Source organism: Rhipicephalus microplus, unplaced genomic scaffold, assembly GCF_043290135.1.
Source record: "Rhipicephalus microplus isolate Deutch F79 unplaced genomic scaffold, USDA_Rmic scaffold_14, whole genome shotgun sequence".
In the NCBI taxonomy this organism is placed as follows: domain Eukaryota; kingdom Metazoa; phylum Arthropoda; class Arachnida; order Ixodida; family Ixodidae; genus Rhipicephalus; species Rhipicephalus microplus.
This window is the reverse complement of record NW_027464587.1, coordinates 22,128,470-22,151,848: the sequence shown is the minus strand read 5'-3', so window position 1 is coordinate 22,151,848 and position 23,379 is coordinate 22,128,470. Positions and strand designations below refer to the sequence as shown.

Sequence of the window (23,379 nt, the reverse complement as noted above, 5' to 3'; positions counted from 1 at the left end):
TAACCGTTTTTTTTTTTTTTTCGCTCATGGAAGTTTTTTTTTTTTTCAAGTTTTATTTCGACAAACACGTTGGTTAGGTCGTTGCACTTCAATTTTTTTTATTTGCTCCTTGATTTGCCTTCTTTTTTCTTCAGGGTACAGGGACTGCGTTCCAACTGTACCACTGGGGGGTGGAATCGTTTGTGATCACGGCAAAGTTCGGGGTGGGCCTGCGTGGAATTTAAAAAATCTAATTTTCCGCAACCAAACTAAGGGTGCACCTATTATGTGAGTTAATACGGTATATAATGTTTATTCAGAACTTCTTTAGAAGAGATAGATGGCTGGGTGGAGGTCAGGGCATCCCCCTTATGTAACGCCTCTAATCAATAAGTATTAAAGTGGTGTACGAGTGACACTGTTTTGGAGTATGTGTGAGTAGACGCAATCATAAACATGAATCTAGGTAAGGCTGGTGGTAATGCTGAAAATGAGTAGATAGGATTATAGGCCGACCAAAGAAGTGGAACACGCTCAGACTTACTCGGACTCAAACTTCTCAAAATATTCTTAAGCCAAAATTATTCATACTCACTCTCACGAACGTTTTCTTCAAGCAAACTCACCTGGACTTAATCTCACTAAAATATTTCTCACCCATGCTCACCCGTAGCTTGATCTGAGTAGACTCGTGAGTGAGTTCGCCTACCTATGCTCTGGACTAACCATTGTAAAAATCTCTCAAGCTTCTCCGTGGGGCTGCAGGCAATATGGACGTGTGTGTCGTCATACATTTCCCTCTGGTGTTCTTGTCGTTTGCTCTGCTACAGTGAAACTTAAGAAACCAGCAACGAGACTGTGTATCCACTCTTAATAACCATTTCAACTTTTCTTTTCTTTATGAGAGTGTTCTCGTTCTGTGGCGCAGATGAACTTCATGAATGGCCGCAAGTACGAAAATGCGCAGACGGTGAGTCTGTCGCGGGTGCTGCAGTGCTGCGACAGCCTGCGGGCCGTGCTCAAGCTGCTTGCACGCAGAGGCACCAATAAGTCAGAGCCGCCCGAAGATCAGATGGAGATAGAACGGCTCGAGGTAGGAAACACAGTTTACTGCTCTCAGTGGAGATGTTCATTGTCTTTGGCCAATTCTTGCATGACATTTGCATGAGGTCAGCATTAGTACTGTGGTACCTTTAAATTTAATTGCATTGGGACCTAAATTAGTTGGAATAAAATTGACTCAAATGAGAGAGAGCTGCTCAATGAAATCAGCTGCATTTTAATGTGGGTACTTCCTGCGTCACCCCTGCGAGCCCAGAGACAATGGGCAGGTGCGGGCCTCATTTGTAGAAGGGTGACCGCTCTGTGCACGGCTAGTGCTGAAGCCTACTCCTGATCCAATTGCACACTGTTGCTCCTAATAGCTTGCCAAGGTTTTGCAAATGGGTAAATCAGATGGGCCGTAGCTATGTTGGCTGTACCACAAATCATGTCGATCAGTTTTTGTCCTGTGCTGTTTATTTTATCTCTTGTATTTTGCATGGACATTCTTCTGTCAAACTGGCAGATACTTTAATAAAAGATTGAAGAAAAGAAGTGGAAATTAAGGGGTTCGTTTCTCTGTGTTAGACAGAATATTAATGAGGGCTAACAGACAATGATGCCAAGGAAAGTACAGTGAAACTTCGATTATACGTCTCCCGGTCATGCGACGACCCGCGTTTTACGACGAATTGGCTTGGTTTCGGTAAAACCCCCATAGAACTAATGTATTGAAAACCTCAATTCTACGACGCAAATTTACGCCGGCCCCGCCTCGTACGATGCTTAGCTGGACTGTCCAAGGGGGGAGAAAAAAAAAAAAAAAAAAAAAACACGCAGGCTGCCACGCAAGCACACTGCGGCCGGATGAAAAAAAAGTTGGGAAACCGAGGAACCGAGTTCGTTCTTCCGCACGCTATAGCACACTATCCACGCTGCCACCACAGGGCCTCTTCAATTTTTCGACACGCTGTCGGCCATGGCTAGCCAGAGCCAATGTTGTCCAGAGCGAGCCGGAGCGCATTCGTTTTGCTTAGTTGCATTGCACTGCGCACTTCCGTTGGGGCCTTTTTTTGTTTTGTTTTCTGCCTTCTTTTGGGTGGTTTTGTAGTGACAGCTGTAAGCAGGTAACATGGCAGATAATTTCGAGCTCGCTTTCTAGTATGCGATAACTTTCTCTAGATTTCGCGTCGTTGTACTGGACGCGTTGAACGGCGATTGTTGAGCCTGTCTACGTTTGGGACAGCCGCGGGAACTGGAACTAGCTGCTGTCTAGCTACCAGAGGGCTGGGGAGTTTTAGCCCCTCGCAATTGGTCAAAGCTTGCGCAGACGTACGCGCTTGCAAAAATCGAATGGGCCCACTATCTTATTGCCTTTCTGCCATTCCATCACGTGTTTGCCTCATCGGTGGGTTGTGCGCTGCAGCTGCTGCGTCTACGTGCAAAATTTTCAGTATTCAAACATTGGTGTGCGAGGAAGCTTTCGAATTCTTGGTTGCGAGTGCTGCGTCTCGCAATGTCGCGGAACCGAAAACCGGTGACGTTTGGAGAAAAGCTTCGCATAATCGAGGATGCGGAGAAGCGGAGCGGAGCAACAAAGGCTAGCCTTGCCCACGACCTGAACATTCCTGAGTCGTCGCTGAAAACGATCCTCGCAAAGAAGGACAGCATCCTACTAAATGCGGCAAAGTTCGGCCTGAACAGGAAGGCCGCGAAAGATGGCAAATATGCTGCCATGGAGACGGCCCTCGTTGAGTGGTTGCGTCAGGCCCGCAGTTCAGGAATTGCCGTGGATAGCGCAATTTTGAAGGAGAAGGCGGAGACAGTTGCATTGCGTTGCAGCATTGATGACTTTGAGGTCTCCAATGGCTGGTTGGATCGCTTTAAAAAATGCAGTGGAGTTGTGTACAGCCGCTGCTGTGGAGAGAGCTCGTCAGTCAGCTCCGACACTGTCGAAAAGTGGACTGCATTGCTGCTGGCATTGATATTTATTTATTTATTTATTTATTTTCAGATTTACTGCCAGCCTTTGAAAAAGGCCTTTGGCAGGAGCGGGCAGAACAAATAAAAGAATGCGAGAACATACGCAAATACGTCCACAAAGCAACCGCAACAATGTGCGGGAACAAAATAAAAATAAAAATATACAATTGCGCAATCAACAAAGTGACAGCAGGTACTATCAACAACCTGTTTGGTACCAAGCCAGAGCTATACTGATAGAAACAATTAATAATATACAAGACATGACCGGAAAGAGCAGGAGTAATCTGGATTGTACAAGAGGACACTGTAATTAGTAACACCACCGAGGTGCACCGCTAAAACAAAGCAGAGTTACAATGTGACACACTCAACAACAACAATAAAAAAAAACATCAGAACGACATTATTGTTTCACAATCACATATCAGTTGCAGATGTCGCGATACTAGGAAAGCAGAGTGACGATAAAGATACAAAAAAAATTACAGATAATCTGACAATGCTTTGGCAAAAGAATTTAGTGTATTACAATCAATTACATTGGATGGAAGTCGATTCCATTCACGCGTTGTTCTCGGAAAAAAAGAGTTTTTGAACGTGTCTGTTTTACAGCTAAAATCCTTTATCTTTTTCGTGTGGTGTGATCGCGTCGAGTGCTTACAAACCTGGTCGATAAAATTACTCTTGTCTATTGCCAGCTTATCATGGTAAAGGGAGAACAAAAACTTGAGCCGTTCACGCTGACGTCTCTTTTGCAATGTATCCAGCTCTGATTCTGGCAATACGAGCCGTCCGACGTGTTCAACGCGGACGAAACTGGATTATTTTATAATATGCAGCCAAAGCAGACATTAACATTCAAAGGAGAGAGCTGTCGCGGGGGTAAGCGAAGCAAACAGCGTCTTACTGTATTTCTTTGCACTAATGAAGACTGCTCAGAAAAGCTTCCTGCCCTCGTGATCGGCAAGTTTGTGAAGCCGCGATGCTTCAAGAATTTGAAAAGGCTGCCGTGCCAGTACATGTTCAACCGGAAAGCCTGGATGACGGCTGCTATGTTTTCAACATATCTGCTGCTCAGAAAAGCTTCCTGCCCTCGTGATCGGCAAGTTTGTGAAGCCGCGATGCTTCAAGAATTTGAAAAGGCTGCCGTGCCAGTACATGTTCAACCGGAAAGCCTGGATGACGGCTGCTATGTTTTCAACATATCTGCAGCAGCTGGACTCAAAAATGGGGGCTAAAAACAGAAAGATTCTTCTTCTGCTTGACAATGTGCCATGCTATCCATTAGATACGTCGCATTTGAGAAATGTGAAAGTTACATTTCTGCCCCTCAATTGCACTAGCCAGCTGCAGCCACTTGACGCCGGCGTCATCAAGTGCATGAAGCAGAAATATCGGAAGTTTCTGGGGCAGCGTTGGCTGGTGGGTATGGAATGCAAGCAGTCAGATAAGAAGCTTTCTGTGCTTGATGCAATGCACTACATTGCTAGTGCATGGGACGCAATCACGGAAGAAACCTGCTTCAGGCACTGCGGCTTTAATAGAAGTGGTGCTTGTTTTACCTGTGAAGCTGCAGTGCCTGTTGACGACGAACCAGAGTTCGGCAACCTGGAGCTGCCTGGATCCTTCGCGGACTATGTTGGTGCCGACAACGACGTTGCAGTGTGCAGTGCAGTGTTGCTGGATGACATTATCGAAACTGTGCGTCCTGACACTGCGGGAACTTCCGACAAAGAAGAGATGAATGACACTGCAGAGGCTAGTGCGTTCGTTCCGACGTACGCGGACGTGTTGTGCTACGTCGACAACATTCGGCGGTTTGCTTGCGCACGCGACGAGATCGGCAACTTGCTGCCACATGTCGCAGCTCTCGAAAGAAAGCTGATGCATCGTGGCTGGGCAAACTCGCAGAAAAAATCACAGATGTTTTTAAAAGGCGAGAATAAAGATTTGTTCACACCTCCGATAAAATGCGTGGTTGTCATTTTTTGAAGTAATTTAATCTACCTTCATCAGAGCAGCGTAGATTTGTGCCGCGGACTTTCTTACGCATTATGTGACAACTGTTGTGGGGCAACAACGACCATCAGTGCCTATATTCTTGGTTTTTCGATTATACGACGCCCGGATTATACGACGATTTTGCGTGGCCCCTGAAAGTCGTATAATCGAAGTTCCACTGTATAGGGATGTTATTAGCCGTAATTTTTATGTAAAAGGGAAGAAAGACAGGTAGACAAAAAGATAACTTGCCACTGGCAGGGGCCGCACCTGTGACTTTCGAATTATGCATCCGATGCTCTACCAGCCGAGCTACAGCAGCAGTCATCTCTCCGTGCACTTTGTGAGAAATATCTGCATATGACTTGCTCTCTGTTGCCATTGTCACATTTTACTCTTCAGAATATTCCGAACTAATACAGTCAGCCATTCTTTGCTATTAAAGTGTCTGTTTCTGGTACCCTCTGCATTCGTGACCATGCATGGTTATCAAGGGTGCAGTGGGTATCATGTTGTCCATGTGAAGTTGGTAAGCGCAGACTGTTGCGCGGGTTGCAAACTCATCTTGACGTTGGTGCGCGAAAAAAAACGATAGCACGGAGAGAGGGATACAAAACACAGTTGAAACTATCAAATGAGAATTCATTGCAACAGTAAACAGTTAGATCAACATGTGTTGATGAAATGGTTAGATACTGTATTTACTCGAATCTAGGCTGACTCAGATTCTAATTTGTTGAAGCAATACTTCTTTGCAGACTAGTTAGTTCATACATGAAAAATCGACTGGCTGCGCAAACTTGAAGGAAAATGAGGAGGGAGACAGGAAATAGCAGGGACTACCAACTGTTTATTGTCAATTCATGAAACCAACATATAGGCATGCTACGCTGCGCATCCACGATGTGGGGCCGCTGACACTCTCTGCAAAGTTGTTTGCGCTGCGTGGTTGCACGTGCCTCGCCCAAAAGCCGCGTTTCGGGTTACAATCACCGGGCGGTAGGTGGCGTTGTGTTCGCGTTGTAGGAAGCGAACCAGGAAATTGACTGGTAAATACTTAGAAAAGAGCAGGTGGCCAAACCAAAAAGAACTATCGGTTAAGAAGAAAGTGAAGAAAACGGAGACTGACATGTGGAGCATTGGCATGATTAAGAAGTCCGCACTAGAGATCTATCGAACTTTTAAGCAGGAAATTGCCAAAGAAAGAATCTATGATAATGCTCGGGGTAGTTCTCTACTGTTTGAGGCCAGGACGGTAATATCGCGAACCAAGACATATCGGGCCAAATACGAAGGGGTAGGTAGACACAGTATGCAGTGCATGTGGAGAGGAAGAAGAAACTGACGAACACTTGATAATGTTCTGTAAAGGGCTTCACCCTATAGTTCAGGATGATGGCGCAGAGTTTTTCAAAGCACTGGGGGTTTAGGGACAGGGAGGGCAAAATAGACTTTAAGCGGGTAGACTTAACTAGAAGGAGGTTATCTGATTGGTGGCTAAAGTCAAGGCACGAGTGAAAATTAAACCCTTCACTGCAAAGTACCCGTCCAACTTTACTATTTAAAGGAAAAAAAAAAAAAGATAAATCTAGTGGTTAGTTCACTAAGTATTACGGCTAGGTGGCGTTAGCCGCCGCCCGATCTAAAGGCTACAGCCACATACATCCATCCATCCATCCAATCACTATCATCATCATCTTGGTGTAGCGACGGCGATGACTCCTGGCGGAAGGCAAGCCTTCGTGGCGGGCAGGAGTTGAGCGAGTCTCTTCTGCAGGTGGCGGTTGCAGCGAACGGTTGTCTGTCGCGGTGGGTCTGCCGTGGATGGCACCGCGGGCTGCTTGCGTTTGTCATGGAGTGTATGGTAATATTGTGTACGGATGTCCTTAGCGTGTTGGTAACGATTGATGTGTCGATTCGGTGGACGATGTCGTCGCTCTAAATTAGTTAAATAAATGTGTGTTATTGTTGGGTTTGTACCGACCGCGTCTATTGTGTTCGTTTCGCTACAAGAGCGTGGCGCTCGCTCGCCATTTCAAGACCCCACACTGGCGGCCCAACGTGGAGCTCTTGGGGCGTCGGACAACAGTTTTCGCAGTTCGGTACTATCTTTTGTTAGAGTTGAGGTAGTTTTCCCGGTTCGGTACTATCTTTTGTTAGGCCTAGGGGGATTTTCTTGCTAGCACGGCGGTGTGCTTTGTTGAGGGTGAGGAGATCTGTTTTGTGTTGTGTTTAAACTTGTTGGCACTCGAGTTCTTATTTTTTTCTGGTCGCAAGTTTTTTATGTTGTCGTTGGTTTGCAAGAATGTTGTTCAGTTGAGGGCGAGAGCTATGCAGTCCGCATCCTGGGGTGAGCAAGGCCTAGAGCACGTGGTTTGTAGGCCAAGCCCGAAGCGAGTGTGTACGAAGCCTCGTGGGTGGTCTGATTTTTTGTAAATAGCTTCTTCTATCTCTTTTCGGCTCAGAGAGCCGGGCGTCGTTGCTGTCTGGTATTGGGGCTCAATGCCAGGGCGTTGTAACTTCGTTTGGGCAGTGGACGCCGATCACTCGGTAAGCTGCTGTGTGCGGCAAGTGATAGGGCTACCTCACAGAGTGGATGTCTCCTCGCGGTTGCCTCATCTTGCGATGCACGAGTGATGAAAAGCGATTTTTGTTTTATTTTTGATGGGCGTCTCGGCCGCCGCCGATGTATCAGCTAGCAGACTGACCATCGTACTACGTGGGCGAAAAGCTCGAAGCTCTCTTCCCTAGGCCCTGCTCCATGGTTTTTGTCGAGTGTTTCGCAGTGTACGCAGCGGGAGTGTTGTGATCCACGGCTGGCTGTCTTCTGCACATTGTCAGCGCCGCTGGCCAGGAATGCGGTCGGGAGGTGGGGCCATGGAGATGCCTGGGACCTGCGCAACTGCCTGCAGTCTGGCGCCCTCGTGAGTGCTGGTCACAACCGGCAGACGTATCGGCGCAAGTGACGTATCATTGCGCCGACGGCAACGTTGCTGTTGCGGGACCGGTACTGAGGTGAAGTCAAGCCGGGCAGTGCAGCAGTGTCGTTTGGCGGCGGTGTCGTGGTGCACAGGCATTATGAAGGGACATGTGTTGGGATTTTTTTGTTAGAGCTTGTGTAGCGGATTTTTTTTGTTTTCGGAATATGGTTTGAATTAAGATTAGAAGAATAAGGAGGGCGCTCACACCTCCTGTAAAGTTGTTTGCGCTGTGTGGCGCATGTGTCTCGCCCAAAAGTCTCGTTTCGGGTTACAACCACCAGGCGGTAGGTGGTATTGGATTCGCGTTGGTCACCACTATCATCATCATCAAGGTGTAGCGCTGGCGGTGACCCCTGGAGGGAGGCAAGCCTTGGTGGTGGGTGAGAGTTGAGCGAGTCTCTTTTGCGCGTGGCGGATGCAGCGAACGGTTGTTTCTCGCGGTGGGTCTGCCGTGGATGGCACCACAGGCCGTTAACAGTAGGCCCATGTAGGGAGTCAGGCGTTGGCGCCGCCGCCTTGGGTGTGTTATTGTGTTTGTCATGTTATTGTGTGTTTGTCGTGTTATTGTGTTTGTCATGGAGTGGTACAGTAATATTGTGTACGGATGTCCTTAGCGTGTTGATAACGATTGATGTATCGATTCGTCGGACGATATCATCGTTATAAATTAGTTAAATAAATGTATGTTGTTCGGTTTGTATCGACCGCGTCTGCTGTGTCCGTTCACTCCAAGAGCATGGCGCTCGTCAATCGAGACCCCACAACGTTGCGCACACAATCAGAGGTGCAGCAAACAAAGCCGTCACAAAACACATCAATAGTAACAAGCACCACAATATAAACTGCCTATTCACTTGATGTACATTCCTATTTTTCCCATTTACTTATTTTATTTATCTTTTTATTGCACCAAGTATCATCAAAGGCATGGACACATGAAAACGTATTCTAAAAACTTTTTCATAAACTTTTAAATAGTGCTTAGCACCAAATAAAACAATAAAACAACATTTTTCTGATCACCCTAAGCAGCATCAAATGTGCGAAAACAGTAAAGCAGTACGCCGGGAGAGTCAAGAAACGAAAACCTTATGAAACATTCTTTAGTGTTTCATGAGAAATAAAACGGAACGACTGCGCACTCATAAAAACGTCAACAAAAGAAAATAAAAAGAGAAATGGAAAAGAACACCTTGCAAGGTGTTACCCACAACATTAAACATGACCGTGTAGGAAGACTATTTCCTTGTTCGAAAGTGAGATTGAAGGCATGCTGATGCATTTGTCACTGAATTGCCTGATAAAATATGCTTCGATAGTCTCTCTTTCAGTCTTTTCACGTGCCTTAGCCATGACTGAAAAATTTTCAAATCGGGGGGTGCATCCACATGTTCTACAGTAGAAATCTAATTGACCACCATTTTTTCCTTTTACGGCCAGGCTGTGCTTACGCATGTGTTCATTCAGGCATCGCCCCGTCTGCCCTATGTACACCAACCCACACGACAAAAAAATCACGTAAACAACAGCAAAAACACCCCTAATAAACACGTTGGCATGCTTTTTTGAGCAATCTGCCTTCTTCTGTTTGGTCATTAACGAACAGAGGCCGAAATTGAGGACGGGAAATGAAGTTCGGTTGTCCTTAACGGTAACCACCGTGTTGGGGAGTGCAACATTGCGTGTCATCGCGACGTCAGAAATTGAGGCAGCAACATAATCACCATCGGGTACTGCAGGATATGGCGAGAGTTGGACTTGGACTGCGGCTTGCGGCGGAAGTCTGAGAAAATCGACAGAGCGTAGACGAGGTGGGCTGGTAGAGACGGTCTCCGAAAAGGATGGTAGTTCGAGCCGAAGAAGACCTTTGGAACAGTCAATGAGCGCAGCGTGTGAAGTCAGAAAGTCGAGTCCAAGGATGAGGTCTTGAGGGCAATTTCCCAGTACAGCGAACAGAACTGAAGTTTGATGCTCAAAAATTGGTAATCGCGCAGTGCACATTCCAAGCACAGCAGGAGTACTCCCATCCGCTGTACGAACGGTAAGTGCAATTGCAGGCGTCAGAACTTTTTGGAGGCGGCGGCGGAGGTCTGAGCTCATCACAGATATTTGTGCACCGGTATCAATAAGAGCAGTTAAAGGTAAACCATCAACGAGAATTGTAAGAAGGTTGCACCGCTGGTCGGGAGTAATCAGAGGATTTGCAGTCCGAGTCGTGTATGCAGCGTCACCTCCGGGGGCTGCACCGGCTAGTTTTCCGAGCGACGGTCGTAGGGAGACCAAGAACGGCGGGGTTGGGGCGAGCGGGACTGACGACGCACGGGCGATGACGAGCGGCTGGTCCGACGTTCTGGATTATGCTCTGCGCCTGTCTCAGCACGGTAGGACGGGGCATAAGGTGCACGTTCAGAGCGAGGCTGCCAATCATAGAAGCTCGGTCGAGGTGATGAGGTCCAACGGCTGTGGCAATGGCGAGCGATGTGTCCTATCCGATGGCACGTGAAACATATGGGCCGATCATCATGAGTGCGCCATTCAGCTGGGTTTCGTCGTGGCGCGAACGTGCGGTTCGGAGAGGCAGCTGCAACGACTGGAGCCGAGCTGGAAGTAGCAGGGGCATTTTGATGAGGTGGCGAAATGCCCATATTCGCGATCTCTTGGCGAACCACGGCCTGTATCATTGAAACAGCATCAAGGTTGTGTCCTGGCGCGCTGACGCTAGACATAGCGGGAGCCATAGCCTCGAGTTCCCGACGGACTATTCTGGTGACGTTTTCTGGCGCTGGTGGTTGGTGTAGTGTGGGCAAATCTTCGCTAGAGGACGTAGCCGCCGTGTTGGGAAGGCGGTCAAATCGGTGAACTATGCGCCTACTTTTTGCCTGTTCGAAGCGACGACATGCTTCGATGACCGACTCCACCGTCGAGCAGTCCTTGCACAGGAGAAAATTGAAGGCGTCATCCGCAATTCCTTTCAGGATGTGTCCGACTTTGTCCTCGTCGAGCATGTCCTTGTCGACCTTGCGGCACCAAGCCAACACGTCCTGGATGTACGCGATGTACGGCTCTGTGGATGTCTGGGCACGTGTCGCAAGCCCTTTCTTCGCGGCCACTTGACGTCCGATGGGTTTCCCAAATAGATAGCGCGATTTCTGCTTACAGACGTCCCAGCTAGTCAACTCTTCTTGATGTGTCTCGTACCTGAGTTTTGCCGTGCCATGCAAGTAGAAGATGATGTTCGCCAACATAAGCGTCGGATCCCAATGGTTGCTGCTGCTGACGCGCTCATATTGAACCAGCCAGTCATCGACGTCTATGCCACTTGTGCCGTTGAATGGGCCTGAGTCACGAGGTTGCACCACAACGATCGGCTGCGGGGCTGACGGATCTTGTTGACATTGAGTAGCCTGGTCAGTCATCATGGTAGCTGCAATGCGCCGTCCGCTGCGAAGATCCAGCTCATTGGGCTGTATAGCGAGCGGTACCCCGCACCTTCCACCAATGATGTTACGGGGAATAAAGTATACACTGGCGAGCAAATGCGTACTGGCGAATATACTGGCGAGCAAATGCGTACAACGCTGCTGCAATCCGAGCACGTTCACGTTCAGCACTTTGTCTTCGTCATCCTCAGGCATCTACTTAGCCCGTGACAATATGGACAAAAATGACAATTTTGTGAAATTTATGATTTTCTTGTAAAGTTTAGCAGCTTGAGTGGTCTAAAAGTATTTTTCCTCAAAATATACCTCTTGAGGAGTGTGTATTCACTACTCGGTTATTCTTACAAAATGCAGTATTGCAATAGAAAAAAAATGCAAACATAACAAATTTTGACTAAATTCTTAAAGGCTTATATGCCAGAAAAATCACACAAAAGTTACTGAGGTTCAAACGCCTTACACAAGAACCTTTACTTAACGTGTAGACCAGTTTTGGTATAAAAAGAGGGAGCGGTACTTTTAAAAAATTTTTCTAAAAACAACACCCAAACGACATTCTAGGAAGTTCAAGAGGCAGCCACGTGACCAAAAATTTTTTGTCTCCAAAATATTCTAGCAGTCCACTTTTCAATGCAGTAAATAAGCACCATTTTTTTTTAATACATTCGAGATGGTCGCCAAAATAGCTGGGACAATTGGCGCGGAATGACTCCTGTGTATGTTATGCCGTCCCTGCATAATGTTTACTAGAATGTAAGAAAGGTGGCTTATAGGTACGGTGTTGATGTAGCGTTTTGCCCACCTACAAAGTTAGGTCAGATCTGTTCATTAATGACGAAACAGAGGAAGGCTGAATGCTCAAAAAAGCTTGCAAACGTGTTCATCAGGTGTTTTTGCTATTGTTTGCATGATCTTTGTGTCGTGTGGAAGGGTGTACATAGGGCAGACGGGGTAATGCCTCAACGAACGCATGCTTGAGTGAGCACAGTATAATCGTAAAAGAAAAAAAAAAATGGTGGTCAATTAGATTTCCACTGTAAGACATGTGGGTGCACTACCCGATTTAGAATGTGTCAGTCATGGCTAAGGCACGTGAGAAGACCGAAAGGGAGGTTATTGAAGCGTATTTTATCAAGCAATTCAATCACAAATGCATAATCATGCCTTCAATCTCACTTGCTGACATGGAAATACCGTATTTACTCGCGTAATGATGATGATGATGATGAATAAACTTTATTTTCATATCCGGGATGTTTGTGGTCCGGGCTAGACCGCACAAAGAGGTACAGGGAGACCTTGTCTCTGTACAGCCTCTCTGGCCTGCTGGATAGCCATTTTTGGTCTTGAACCTTCGAGGTGAGCAGCACAAGCCGCCACTGCTCCCGGAGGACCTAAGGAGAACTTGTTGATAAGTTGGGGCATTCCCCAACTTATCTTGTTGAAACTTGTTGGTAAGTTGGGGCATAAGTTGGGGCATGTTTGTAAGACGCGTTTTCTGTTACACATAGCTTACATTTATTGTCCGGGTATAAGTGTGGGTAGCTCCTGTGGAGGTGCACAGGGTTCGGGTAGCAGTTCGTGTGTAGCTGTCGGTATTCCGATGCTTCTTGCCTATTTAGACTCGTGTGAGATGCAGGAAAGACGCGCTTTGCTTTTCTGTAGTGTTGCATGTATTCTGTGTAGCTTGTTAATTGGTCTTTGTGTGGTACGTCGGCGGCGCCAGGGACGATCACCGAGCGGTGTGGTCGGGTTGCGCGGCGGGTTAATTCTCACAACAACTCATGAGCCAGCTCGATGTATCATTCTCTGTGTGCGCCGGGAACCATATGAGGTATTTAGGTTCATCTATTTTGTGTATTTCTTGGTTAATTACGAGGATTCTGGGGGCTTGCTGTGAAATCCGTCCTTGTGTTAAATTTCTGATTGCTACTTGCGAATCGCTCAGAATGAATGAGTGTTTGTTGGAGGTGATAGCCATGGCTATGGCTACCTCCTCAGCCTCCTCTATATTGTTTGTTATGGCAGAGCACGCATTAATACAAATGCTGGACATGTCAATCATGACAGCAGTCTGAGCTTTTCGTTCAGGGTATGGGCTAGCATCTACAAAAAGAGATTTACTGTTCGTGCCGTGTGCTTTGAGCAGTGAACGCAATTTTTTTTCTCGAAAAATAGGAGCAAAGTTGGGGGTGCGTTCACTATGCAGGGTACATTTTATGAAAACTTTTTCGGTAGGTGTAAAAATGCGGTAATGCAAAAAAAAAAGTTATGTCGCTTAGCCTTTGGAAATTTACATGCGCTTACGCTTACATACGTTTAAAAACAGCTTCTTTGTTGCACTTCACTCATCTTTGGTGGTTGGTAACTGTATCTTGTGAAAGCTCTCCTCCGGCCGCTGGTGCACGGCACAAAAACGTTTTGCGGCTATCTTTTCTCGCAATTGTTTCATTTGTGATCTCGAGGGGCGCTCAAAAACGTGCGCTATGACGCTTCGTGGCAAACGTGCGGGTTGCCAACTTCGTCGCAACCTCGCACGACGACCGTGACGATGCCGTCAACATTGTAGCTAGCAAGACGAGGTCGTGGTAGCAAGTAACCAACATTGTAGCAATTAGCTACCCCCAAAGCATCAAAACAAACTGTTGATAACAAGATTAACGACAAAATATGGCCGCCGCCTCGCTTCTACTTGAGAAGTGCCTCTACGCGTGGATAACAAGCGAAGCGAGAATCGCGGGTGCTACCATGCTGCGCATGTTGCGGAAATAGTCACAATCTTCCATGGACGACAAGCGCTTTTTTTTTCTGGTTTTCTATAAACCTGTGACGTGATAGCGACGAATGACCCTTCGTGACCATAAATTCGGCCGTCATCGCTCGAAAATTGCTTGCTAGTGGTTGGGATTTAGGGGGGGTTGATTCTTTTGAAAAAAGTGAAAAGGTAAGAGAAAGGGGTGTGGAGTATACGATAATTGTCTTTCATGTGAGGACACCTCAACCGACACACTCACGGGTGTCACAAACGACTGTAATTTTCGTTTCCCCCGCGCGCCTCATCGTCCAAGGAAAGGCGCTTTTGTGTTCGGAAGATGACATCCGGCGACTGGCGACGCCGTGGCGGCGCCACCACGTCTTTCCTATACCTGTACCGAAAACAGAAACGTGTGTTGAGGAAAAAGAAATTACCTTGAAAGGGGACGGGACGTCCCGAAAGAGTTCGGACTGCATCGGAATCGGTAGTTGACGCGCAGCCAGCAAGAAGTGCGGTCGTCGGTGTCGCGAGTCTCGCGTAGGTGGCGAGCATAGAGTGACCCGCACAACGTATTGAATTGGCTGCAATACCAGGCACCCTCGTCGTCTACTAAGCTGGCAAGATTTTCAGCGACACCCCGTCAACTCCCTTACGTGCACCAAGAGCTGGCCTGGCCCTTATGAAACTTTTTATTGTGACTTTTTTAAAACTATTATTCTATTATAACCATCTTTTAATTATTTGTAGTTGTGTGCGCTGCATCGCACTCAGAAATTCAAAAGCGGGACCCTAATAATTTTCTTGTAAATTTTCTCTGTATCTCCTTCAGTTTCATCATGTTCTTATTTTATTAACATTCCACGTATTTGTGTTTTGTCTGTACCTGCTGTAGTGTTTTTTTGAAATGTATGTTTTATAGCTGTTCTTTTTCATTGCCCATCAGTGTTTTTTCCTCTGTTATTTTTGTAATCTCCTTGCCACTGTCCTGGTTTTAATTAAATGCTTGTTTGTGTTTAATCAAAGGTCTGTGTCTGCCCTATGAGTACGTCGGTCAGGCCCATACATCACCACACGTGCAACCCCGCACGGGTCAACCAACCTGCAAATAAATTTCAGATGTGCCACTTCGAGGCCATTCAGGCGTCGCTGGCCGAAGCGTAAAGTGGAAGCCTGCAAGTCTGCCGCATGTTGATGTTAGATCGGCGGGGCCTCACCCGAAGTGTGTGACGTTATCTGGCGTCCATGACAGGACCGGTCAACCGTGTGATGTCTGGGAGACTGACGTAACTCTGAGGGTCAGTCTAGAAAGTAGGCTAAAGAAATAAAGGGGGGTGGGGGTGAGTTTGCAGGAAGTAGCCGACGTTGGTTGTTGGCGCGGCAGTTTGGTGACCTTCCCCTTCGTGTATGCTTATCAGCTGGGATGTCTCTGTGCTCCCACCGCTCCTGAACCCTGCTGTGGCGCACAGATAAGACATGCTGCGCACAGATAGAAAGAAAAGCAATAGGCACGCGACAACGGCAAAGGGGGGTGTGGGAGAGTGAACCAAGGTGGTTGAGGGGTGTCAGCAAAGTAGTGAAAAACGGAAGAGATCCAACGAGTGAGGAGGCGCCAAGTGTCTGTTAGCAGGACTGCTGCGGATGAATGTAGGGGGTGCATTTATTACGTGAGGGAAAAAAAATCCAAATTTTGATGACTGAAGTTGGGGGTGCGTTCATTACGCGAGTAAATATGGTAGTATTCTTACACGGTCGTGTTCATGTTGTGGGTAACACCTTGAAAGGTGTTCCTTTTCCATTTTTCTGTCTCTTTTCTTTTGTTGGCCTTTTTATGAGTGCACAGTCATTTCTCCTGTCTTATTTCTCATGAGACACTAAGTAATGCTTCATAAGGTTTTTGTTTCTTGACTCTCTCGGCGTACTGCTTCTTTGTTTGATGCTGCTTAGGGTGATTAGAAGAATCTTGTTTTATTGTTTTATTCGGTGCTAAGCCCTATTTAAAAGTTCCTAAAATGCTTTTAGAGTACGTTTTCACGCCTACGAAGTACAGTTCATGCCTTTAGAGTACGGTTCACGCCTATGATGATGCTTGGTGCAATAAAAAGATAAATAAGATAAGTACATCGATAAAATAGGAGTGTGCACCTAGTGAATACGTAGTTTAGATTGTGGTGTTTGTTACATTTGAAGTGTTTTGTGATGGTTTTGTTTGTGGCACCTCTGGTTTTGTGCCCATCGTGGAAGTGCTGTGTAGCATGCCTATATATTGGTTTCATGAAACAACAGTAAGCAGTTGGTAGTTTGTGCTCTTTCCTGTCTCCCTTCTCGATTTTCTTCAAGTTCGCGCAAGTTGATTTTTCCAGATTTTAAGCCAACCCCCTAGAGTCCGAAGCCCGGGGAAAAAAAGTCTTACCTCAAATGTAGGCTGGGTAAAAAGAAAAGACAGCATTCACAAAGAGAGAAAATTTTTTTTAAATATGAAGATGGAACAGAGCAGTTGGTTCATTATCAAGATGCTGCGCTCATTCAGAGTCGTTGTCATCGCTGATTTCTTTGTTTCTGTCCTCAAACAGTGCTCATTTCTGTGTGCCATCAAGCACATTTGATATGCCGGAATGCTTGAAATAGCGCACAATCAGAGTTCTCTAGATGTCCCATGGTGCAGCCACCCAGCCTGCCAACCGAGACAGTGATGCCTGCTTGCTCCGCCGCGATGGTCTAGTGGCTGAGGTACTTGGCTGCTGACGCACAAGTCGTGCGTTCGAATCCCGGCTGCGGCAGCTGCATTTTCGATGGAGGTGAAAATGCTGTGGGCCCATGTGCCCAGATTTGGGTGGATTGTTAAAGAACAGGTGGTCGAAATTTCCAGAGCCCTCCACTACAGCATCTTTCATAATCATTTGGTGGTTTTGGGACATAAAACCCCACATATCAATCAATCAGTGATGCCCGCTTGGTGCGGCCGGTTGGTGTTAGCTGGTGGTCCTCAGTGATTAACCAGCCCGTGTATAATCCCCACAGGCGATCCTTGAATGGCCTAATAATGCAAATATCAAGTGGCTGCTATTAGCACGTCATTTCACCTGGTATTACGGCGAGATCGATGTACATTTCAGCCAGCACAGCCTTAACACTGCCGATCAAGTGCTGGCGGTAAAAGTCCAGCACAAGGAGAGAATGCTTGCACAGAAAGGTGCCTGGACCATATTCAGCCACTCCTCGACCATGGTGCTGGTCATGCAGCCGTTCTTGTTGGCCCACACAATGACGTTTTGCGGGAAGGCCTCTTTGCGGGAGCTTGTGCTCGTCCGCTGTGCAGCACAGTATCACAGTCGCGCGGTGCTTTTCCTAGCCCGCAGGGTGCACCTTCACTTCCTTGGCCCTTTTTTTTTTTGAGACTGTCTACACCACCAGTATATCAAAATACGCGTTGCCGATTTGGCCTAGCAGATACGCTCTCGCTTCTTCTGAAGCACGAAATTCTGGAATTCCAGTAACTTCTCTTCCTAGTAAGCCGGTAACTTTTGGGTGATTGAGGTGCGACGATAGAGGCCGAAGCCACACCGCTTCATGAATTTCTGCAGGCAGCCTCGGCTGGCTTTGAAGTCTGTCGCCGAAACAACTTGCTTCTTTGCAAGCTCCCTCGCTTTCGCCTAGAGCACTTCTGTTGTCACTTGAAAAGCAGCTGCTCGCTGTGTCTAAACTAAGTTGGCCAATGCCGTCTCCATTTCAGGGTGATAGCCTTTCCGTGAACTGGTAAAAGCTAGGCTTGTGCAAATAGTGAATTTCAGGGTCGAAGCGAATTCGAAGCAAATAGTGAATTTCAGGGTCGAAGCGAATTCGAAGCAAATAGTGATTTTGGTCGAATAATTTCGAATCGAATTCGAATAGTATGTATGACTTATAAAAAAAAAAGGAATATTTATCATAACCTAACTAACCTGCACAATATTTCTTTTCAATTGAAATAGGGGCTCTATGCAAATGCCTTTTTTTTTTTTTCGTTGAAAGGAAGTCGAAACAACCTTGATGATAGTTTCGGTAGGGTCCGAGTGATAACGTGTAAGGTACAAAACGTTTTAAAATTTATTATACTTAAATCATAGAAACCATCATAATAAGCTTAATAAAATGAAGGATTGCTTTGAGGGTAACATGTTCCTTTAAAGGGGCCCTGCAAGACTTCTTTAAGTATCCATGGAGCCAGTAAAAATGCTTGGTGCCTCACAAATTTACTACCGCAAAGTTTCTAGAATCAGTCCAGTACGAGCGGAGTTCCAAAACTTTGTCGCATGCTGCAATTGCATTCTCCATTCTCGACCCGTCCAAACACCTGGAAGCTAAGTAGGGAAAGATGACACGGGAAAAGAAAAAAAAAAAAAAAAAGACATCATGACCGCCTGGTGACCTTGAGCATTTTTTCTCTCTCTTTTTTCTTCGAATACGAGGCCTTTCAATGCGATCGTGCCCGTACTTGTGGATAAGCGGCGGCCTCACGTGGCGGTCCGATAACGACGAGCGCGCTATGCTCAAATCAGCCAATGACTGTGACCAGAGCCGTATTTTCTTTCTTGGCTGTGACAAGTGATTTTCGAGCTTGTAGTGTCATTTGCCGAGGGAAGAGAGCAATTTCTAGCTTTGAAAATTCATTGTGAATTTCCGGCCACGAGCTGCGCTATAATACTTGCCTCATGTGTTCTCGGTAGGCTCGACTACCGATCGGCAGCATTTTCTGACCATGCTCAGTAAGTGTTGCAGGGCCCCTTTAAATCGGAAGGGGGGCTTTGCGGCAAAGCAAATTTCTTTTGAGTAGGTGTTTTTAACGGCTTTGCATTACTACATTGCAGTGAAACCACCTTTACAGGCGGACTAATGTACATTTATTTGTCATTGCGAATACTTCGAAAATATTCGATAATTTAAATTCGAATCGAAGTGAATTCGAATACTAACCTATTCGTTCGAATATTCGAAGCATTCGAATATTCGCACAAGCCTAGTAAAAGCCATCCTTGTTGCGGCGCACGGGAAGTGCTTCTTCTATTGGCCCATCCAGCGACTATTGTTCTTTTCATCCGCTCCAAAGTCTTGCCCGGCTTGAACGTTGGAGGACGACTCTACCTGCGGCTAGCAAAACTTTCCTTTTATATGCCACTCTATAATGACTACGCTTGTTTGGCACCATTTAGTTATGCCACACACAGCCCACTCGAAGGGAGACTCGAACTGACGAACAGCTCGCCTCAAACTCGCCGCAAAGATAAAAATGGTGGCCTCGCGTGCTAGGTGTTGGCTCGGCTACTAACGGCTGTAATACTGTCTAGGTGGTCTAGTTCAGCATCACTTTTCTAAATGAAAAATGGCGAGTTTTTCAAAATCTTTCAATCTAAGTCGATCCTGGAGTTTGATACAGAAAAATACCAAAAAAACTATTGGTCTAGATTTGGATAAATACAGTAAATAAACAAAGATTGTCTTAATGGTGTGCATCCAGAAAAGCTGCCTCAGTGACAAGTAACGTGACCAAGGGTTTCGCAACACATGCATTGTTGATACGGCAGTTAAGTCTAGATTCAAGGTTAGGGTAGCGCGTGAAACTGACAAAGCGTATTTTATCAACATAACAGGGGATGCATGTGTCGCGGAACTGTCGATCACCTTATTCACTCAACAACAAGCAGGCAAGCAGCCTTTCCTTGTTTCTTTCTTTCCTTCTTTTTTTCTTGAAACTTGGAAGCGTGAAATCGTTGACGACTGGAAAATTACAAAGTTTCACAGATGAACAGGACTGGGCACAAATTCGCGACTAAATCTCCCTAAATATACTATACACAGCCGAGTGGAGCACGCAGGCGCAATGCACATCGCATTCTACAATGCTAAACAGGATCGGCAGAGCAACATATATTCATATCACAACCATGTTTATAAAAACAGTTTTTTTCCTTACTGCATAGCACAACGAATGTGTTGAAACCAACAAGCCCAGCAACGCAGTCTTGTAATCTATCTACCGGTCCACCTACGTTTGGGTGGTCTCGGGTTCACCCTTTAACTTGGGTTGAACCAAAATTAATATGAGAAAGTAAAACGGTTTGGCGATTATGACACGCTGATCATGACATTAAGAATGTGACAGTTCGTCGTGTTCATTGTCAAACCCTTTCTGCCAGATATGTGGCATACACTCATGAAAAGGTATGTGCCACAGGTATGTGCGTATGTGCCATACGTGATTGACAGTTTGTCTACGCGGGAATGGCGAGAAGAAACATTGATACCTTTAATGTGAGAACTCTAAGAAAAAAGCATTGATACTTTTAATGTGAGAACTCTAAGAAAAAAGCTGACATCGCACCGTTGACCCAACGAATGCAAAGAATGAATAACAGGGTCCCAGGTGGAATCAAACCCAAGCGTTCTGTTTGGCAATAAAGTATTCTACCATAGAGCCATGCCAGATCACGGTACTGCTCTATAAAAATACACTACAATAGAATCTCGATGGTACGAATTCGAAGGGAGCATGCAAAATATTTGTATCATGCCGAATTCGTATGAACCAAAAGCAAGTTAAAGCTGATCATGAAGAGGGACAAAAACTTTAATGGTGTCAACTAGTTCTTGCTGAAAAAAGTCCATGATGTTTTTTTAAACTTATGTGCTTTCACTGCCTCTCAATAAAGTGCTGCAGTTTTCTCACTCATGCTGCTGGCACTACAAGGCGTGTTATCACTTGGCATCAAAGGGAGCGAAAGTGGCAAAACGTATTGAAAGTTCACTCCCTTTGCCGCTTAAGCGGCCGAAAAAACGCGCTTTGAAGTCGATACGAAAAAAGTTAGTTCAAGAGAATTCACACTTGAGAATGTAAGGGAAAACGCCAGAGTGACCACAAAACCACGTTTCGCGCCCATACAAAATGTTCTGCCTCTTGTATACATGCCACCGCCGCCGCCATCTTCGCCGCTTGAGAATTTATTCCTCAGCATTGAAATGCCTACCGAGTTCTAGTTATACATGCAAAGCACTGAAAAGAAACAATTTACACCTCTACAAATGTTGTTTCGGGAGATAGTCAGAAGAAATGGCATGAGCAGATGCACCAGCAGTGCAAAAGGGACACATGTGCAAAAGAGACACATGTTAACATGTTAGGGCAAGGACGCATCTTTTTCAAGGCCATGAGCTTTGTCCTGCTGTGCGGGTAGTTCACGATTGCGTCCAAGCGAGTCGCTGCACCTGCTGACGCTTTGGCCGCGATCTTGAATGTACGGCTGGTTGTTTACACCACGTGGTTCGAGAGCTAGCACACCCGGTGTAGCAAAAGTCGCAGCAGTAAGGCGATTCGCTTTTGTATGGCGGCGAAATTGGTCTCGGACATATTTTTTTCGCGTCTGCCTCGCAGTATGGTCTTCTGGCCACTTTTCCGGCGTCGAAGCAAGGGAAATTGTGGTGAGTCTTTCCACATTCGCTTTCTATGAGGCCAAGTGTGAATGGGCCTTCCTCCCACAGACAATCCGCATTGCGCCGCTCGCGTGCAGCGGTCGATTGGCCGTTCGTATCATCGGCGGTTGCTGGGTAAATCGTTTGTATAAAACTGAATCATGGCATATTTTATATAATGTAGTTCATCCGAAGCAACCTTGAAGTTCGTGTCATCACAAAATTCGCATCAATTGTTATCGTATCATCGAGATTCTAGCGTATTCAGGTGTAATGTTGGTGAAACTCAATTGTGGTTGTAATGCTGGCTATCCAATTTTATAAGCATTACATATGTATTCCTATGATACAGCTGTCTCATCAAGTGAATGTCGATTGCAGTCAAGTGCCATACAGTGATGTTGATTTATGTAGCAGTGTTCAAGGCTACCGTCCCCATGAGTACGAGCGTTGCATATCAATTTACCGCATCTTGTGTTGCTAATACTCTGTTGAGGTTGGCGTCATTGTGAAAGTGTAAACAACTGGTTATATAAAAGGTATGTGACTGTTCAACATGCTTCAACATGTTCAACATTTCTACACATATTTAGCATCATTCCATAACGTGTTGCTCAATAAAAAGATTACAACACGGTCACCTTCTCCCTCCATGCTGCACATAACGTCTGTTCCCAAGGTACGTGGGATGTGCAGAATTTTTTTTGTAGTTCACCTTCACTGGAGTTTCTTTCCTCCTCATGCTCATGGGTTCAATCGTGCCCTTCATATGATCTGCCAGTCTGACATAATTTTTGGGTTCCAGATGTCCTTCCGCAACTATCATCAAAGTTTGGCTTCGCAGATCTTCTTATTTCTCAATTTATAACCCATAAAAAGAGCAGCTTTACACAAGCAGATGTTTAAATTAAAGTGTAAACTAGCTGTATTTCAACCGTTGATGGCACGCGAACTACGCGCTCCACCAGCGCCATTTTGGTCTTGTTGGAAAGGTCGCATTTCTGGTTTTTTTTCTTTTCCAGTAGACAACTATGTTGCCCTCGCAAAGGCAAAAAAAAAAAGCGAAGTCAAAATCACGCGCAGCGCATGATTCTATTGGTTGCTTGACGCACGTAACCAAAATGGCATTTCCCGATTGGCCAGGAAAAATTGCTGGCACTGCCTGCCACCATTTTGAAAGGGTGTCGTGACTCATATTCCTAACATGCTTGTGCGTCTCCCTATGCCCGGCGGTGCGAAAAAGTATAGATCGCAGCATTATTTTGGTTGTTCACGAAAGAGGCAGAAACAAAAAGCCCAGTGGTGCTGCTACTGTGTCACGGGAGCAAGTGCTGACATTGTTTGATAACGGCATCTTGAGAGCGCCGTCGTAACGATTCCTCGTGCATGCGTGGCATGGACGCTGGCCGCCATTTAATATGTTATAAATGGGGGAGTGTGTGAGACGGCTTACCCAGATAGCGGACGCTCTGTGGATTATGACCGCGCCAATACTATTGGCAACGGTGAAATCCGCGTAGACACTGGTCTCCCTTACAGTGCGTGCGATGTCGACTCTGGCCATGTGCTGGTAGACGCTGATGTGATCAATGCCAGTGAAGTTCGTGACGCGCACCCCCACGAGACAACAATGACGCTTGAGGGTCTTTCGTTGAGTAGGCAACAGCGCGAAAAATTGAGAACTTTTAAGAGTCAAGTGGTGCGGCAGCGAGGCAAGATGCCAGCAAGGCAAAATACATAATTCACGCGAAAGCCT

The 23,379-nt window shown here is 46.2% G+C and overlaps 1 protein-coding gene across 5 annotated transcripts in view; it reads left to right on the top strand.

Annotated features, from left to right (window-relative positions):
* Positions 1-23,379, top strand: part of Polr1A (RNA polymerase I subunit RpI1) — a 610,310-nt gene that overhangs the window by 61,653 nt on the left and 525,278 nt on the right. For all 5 annotated transcript variants that reach the window (XM_075882913.1, XM_075882912.1, XM_037432148.2 and 2 more), the window contains one exon: positions 908-1,072. In XM_075882913.1, the coding sequence (XP_075739028.1) occupies positions 908-1,072 (165 nt within the window). The remainder of the gene's footprint in view (positions 1-907; positions 1,073-23,379) is intronic.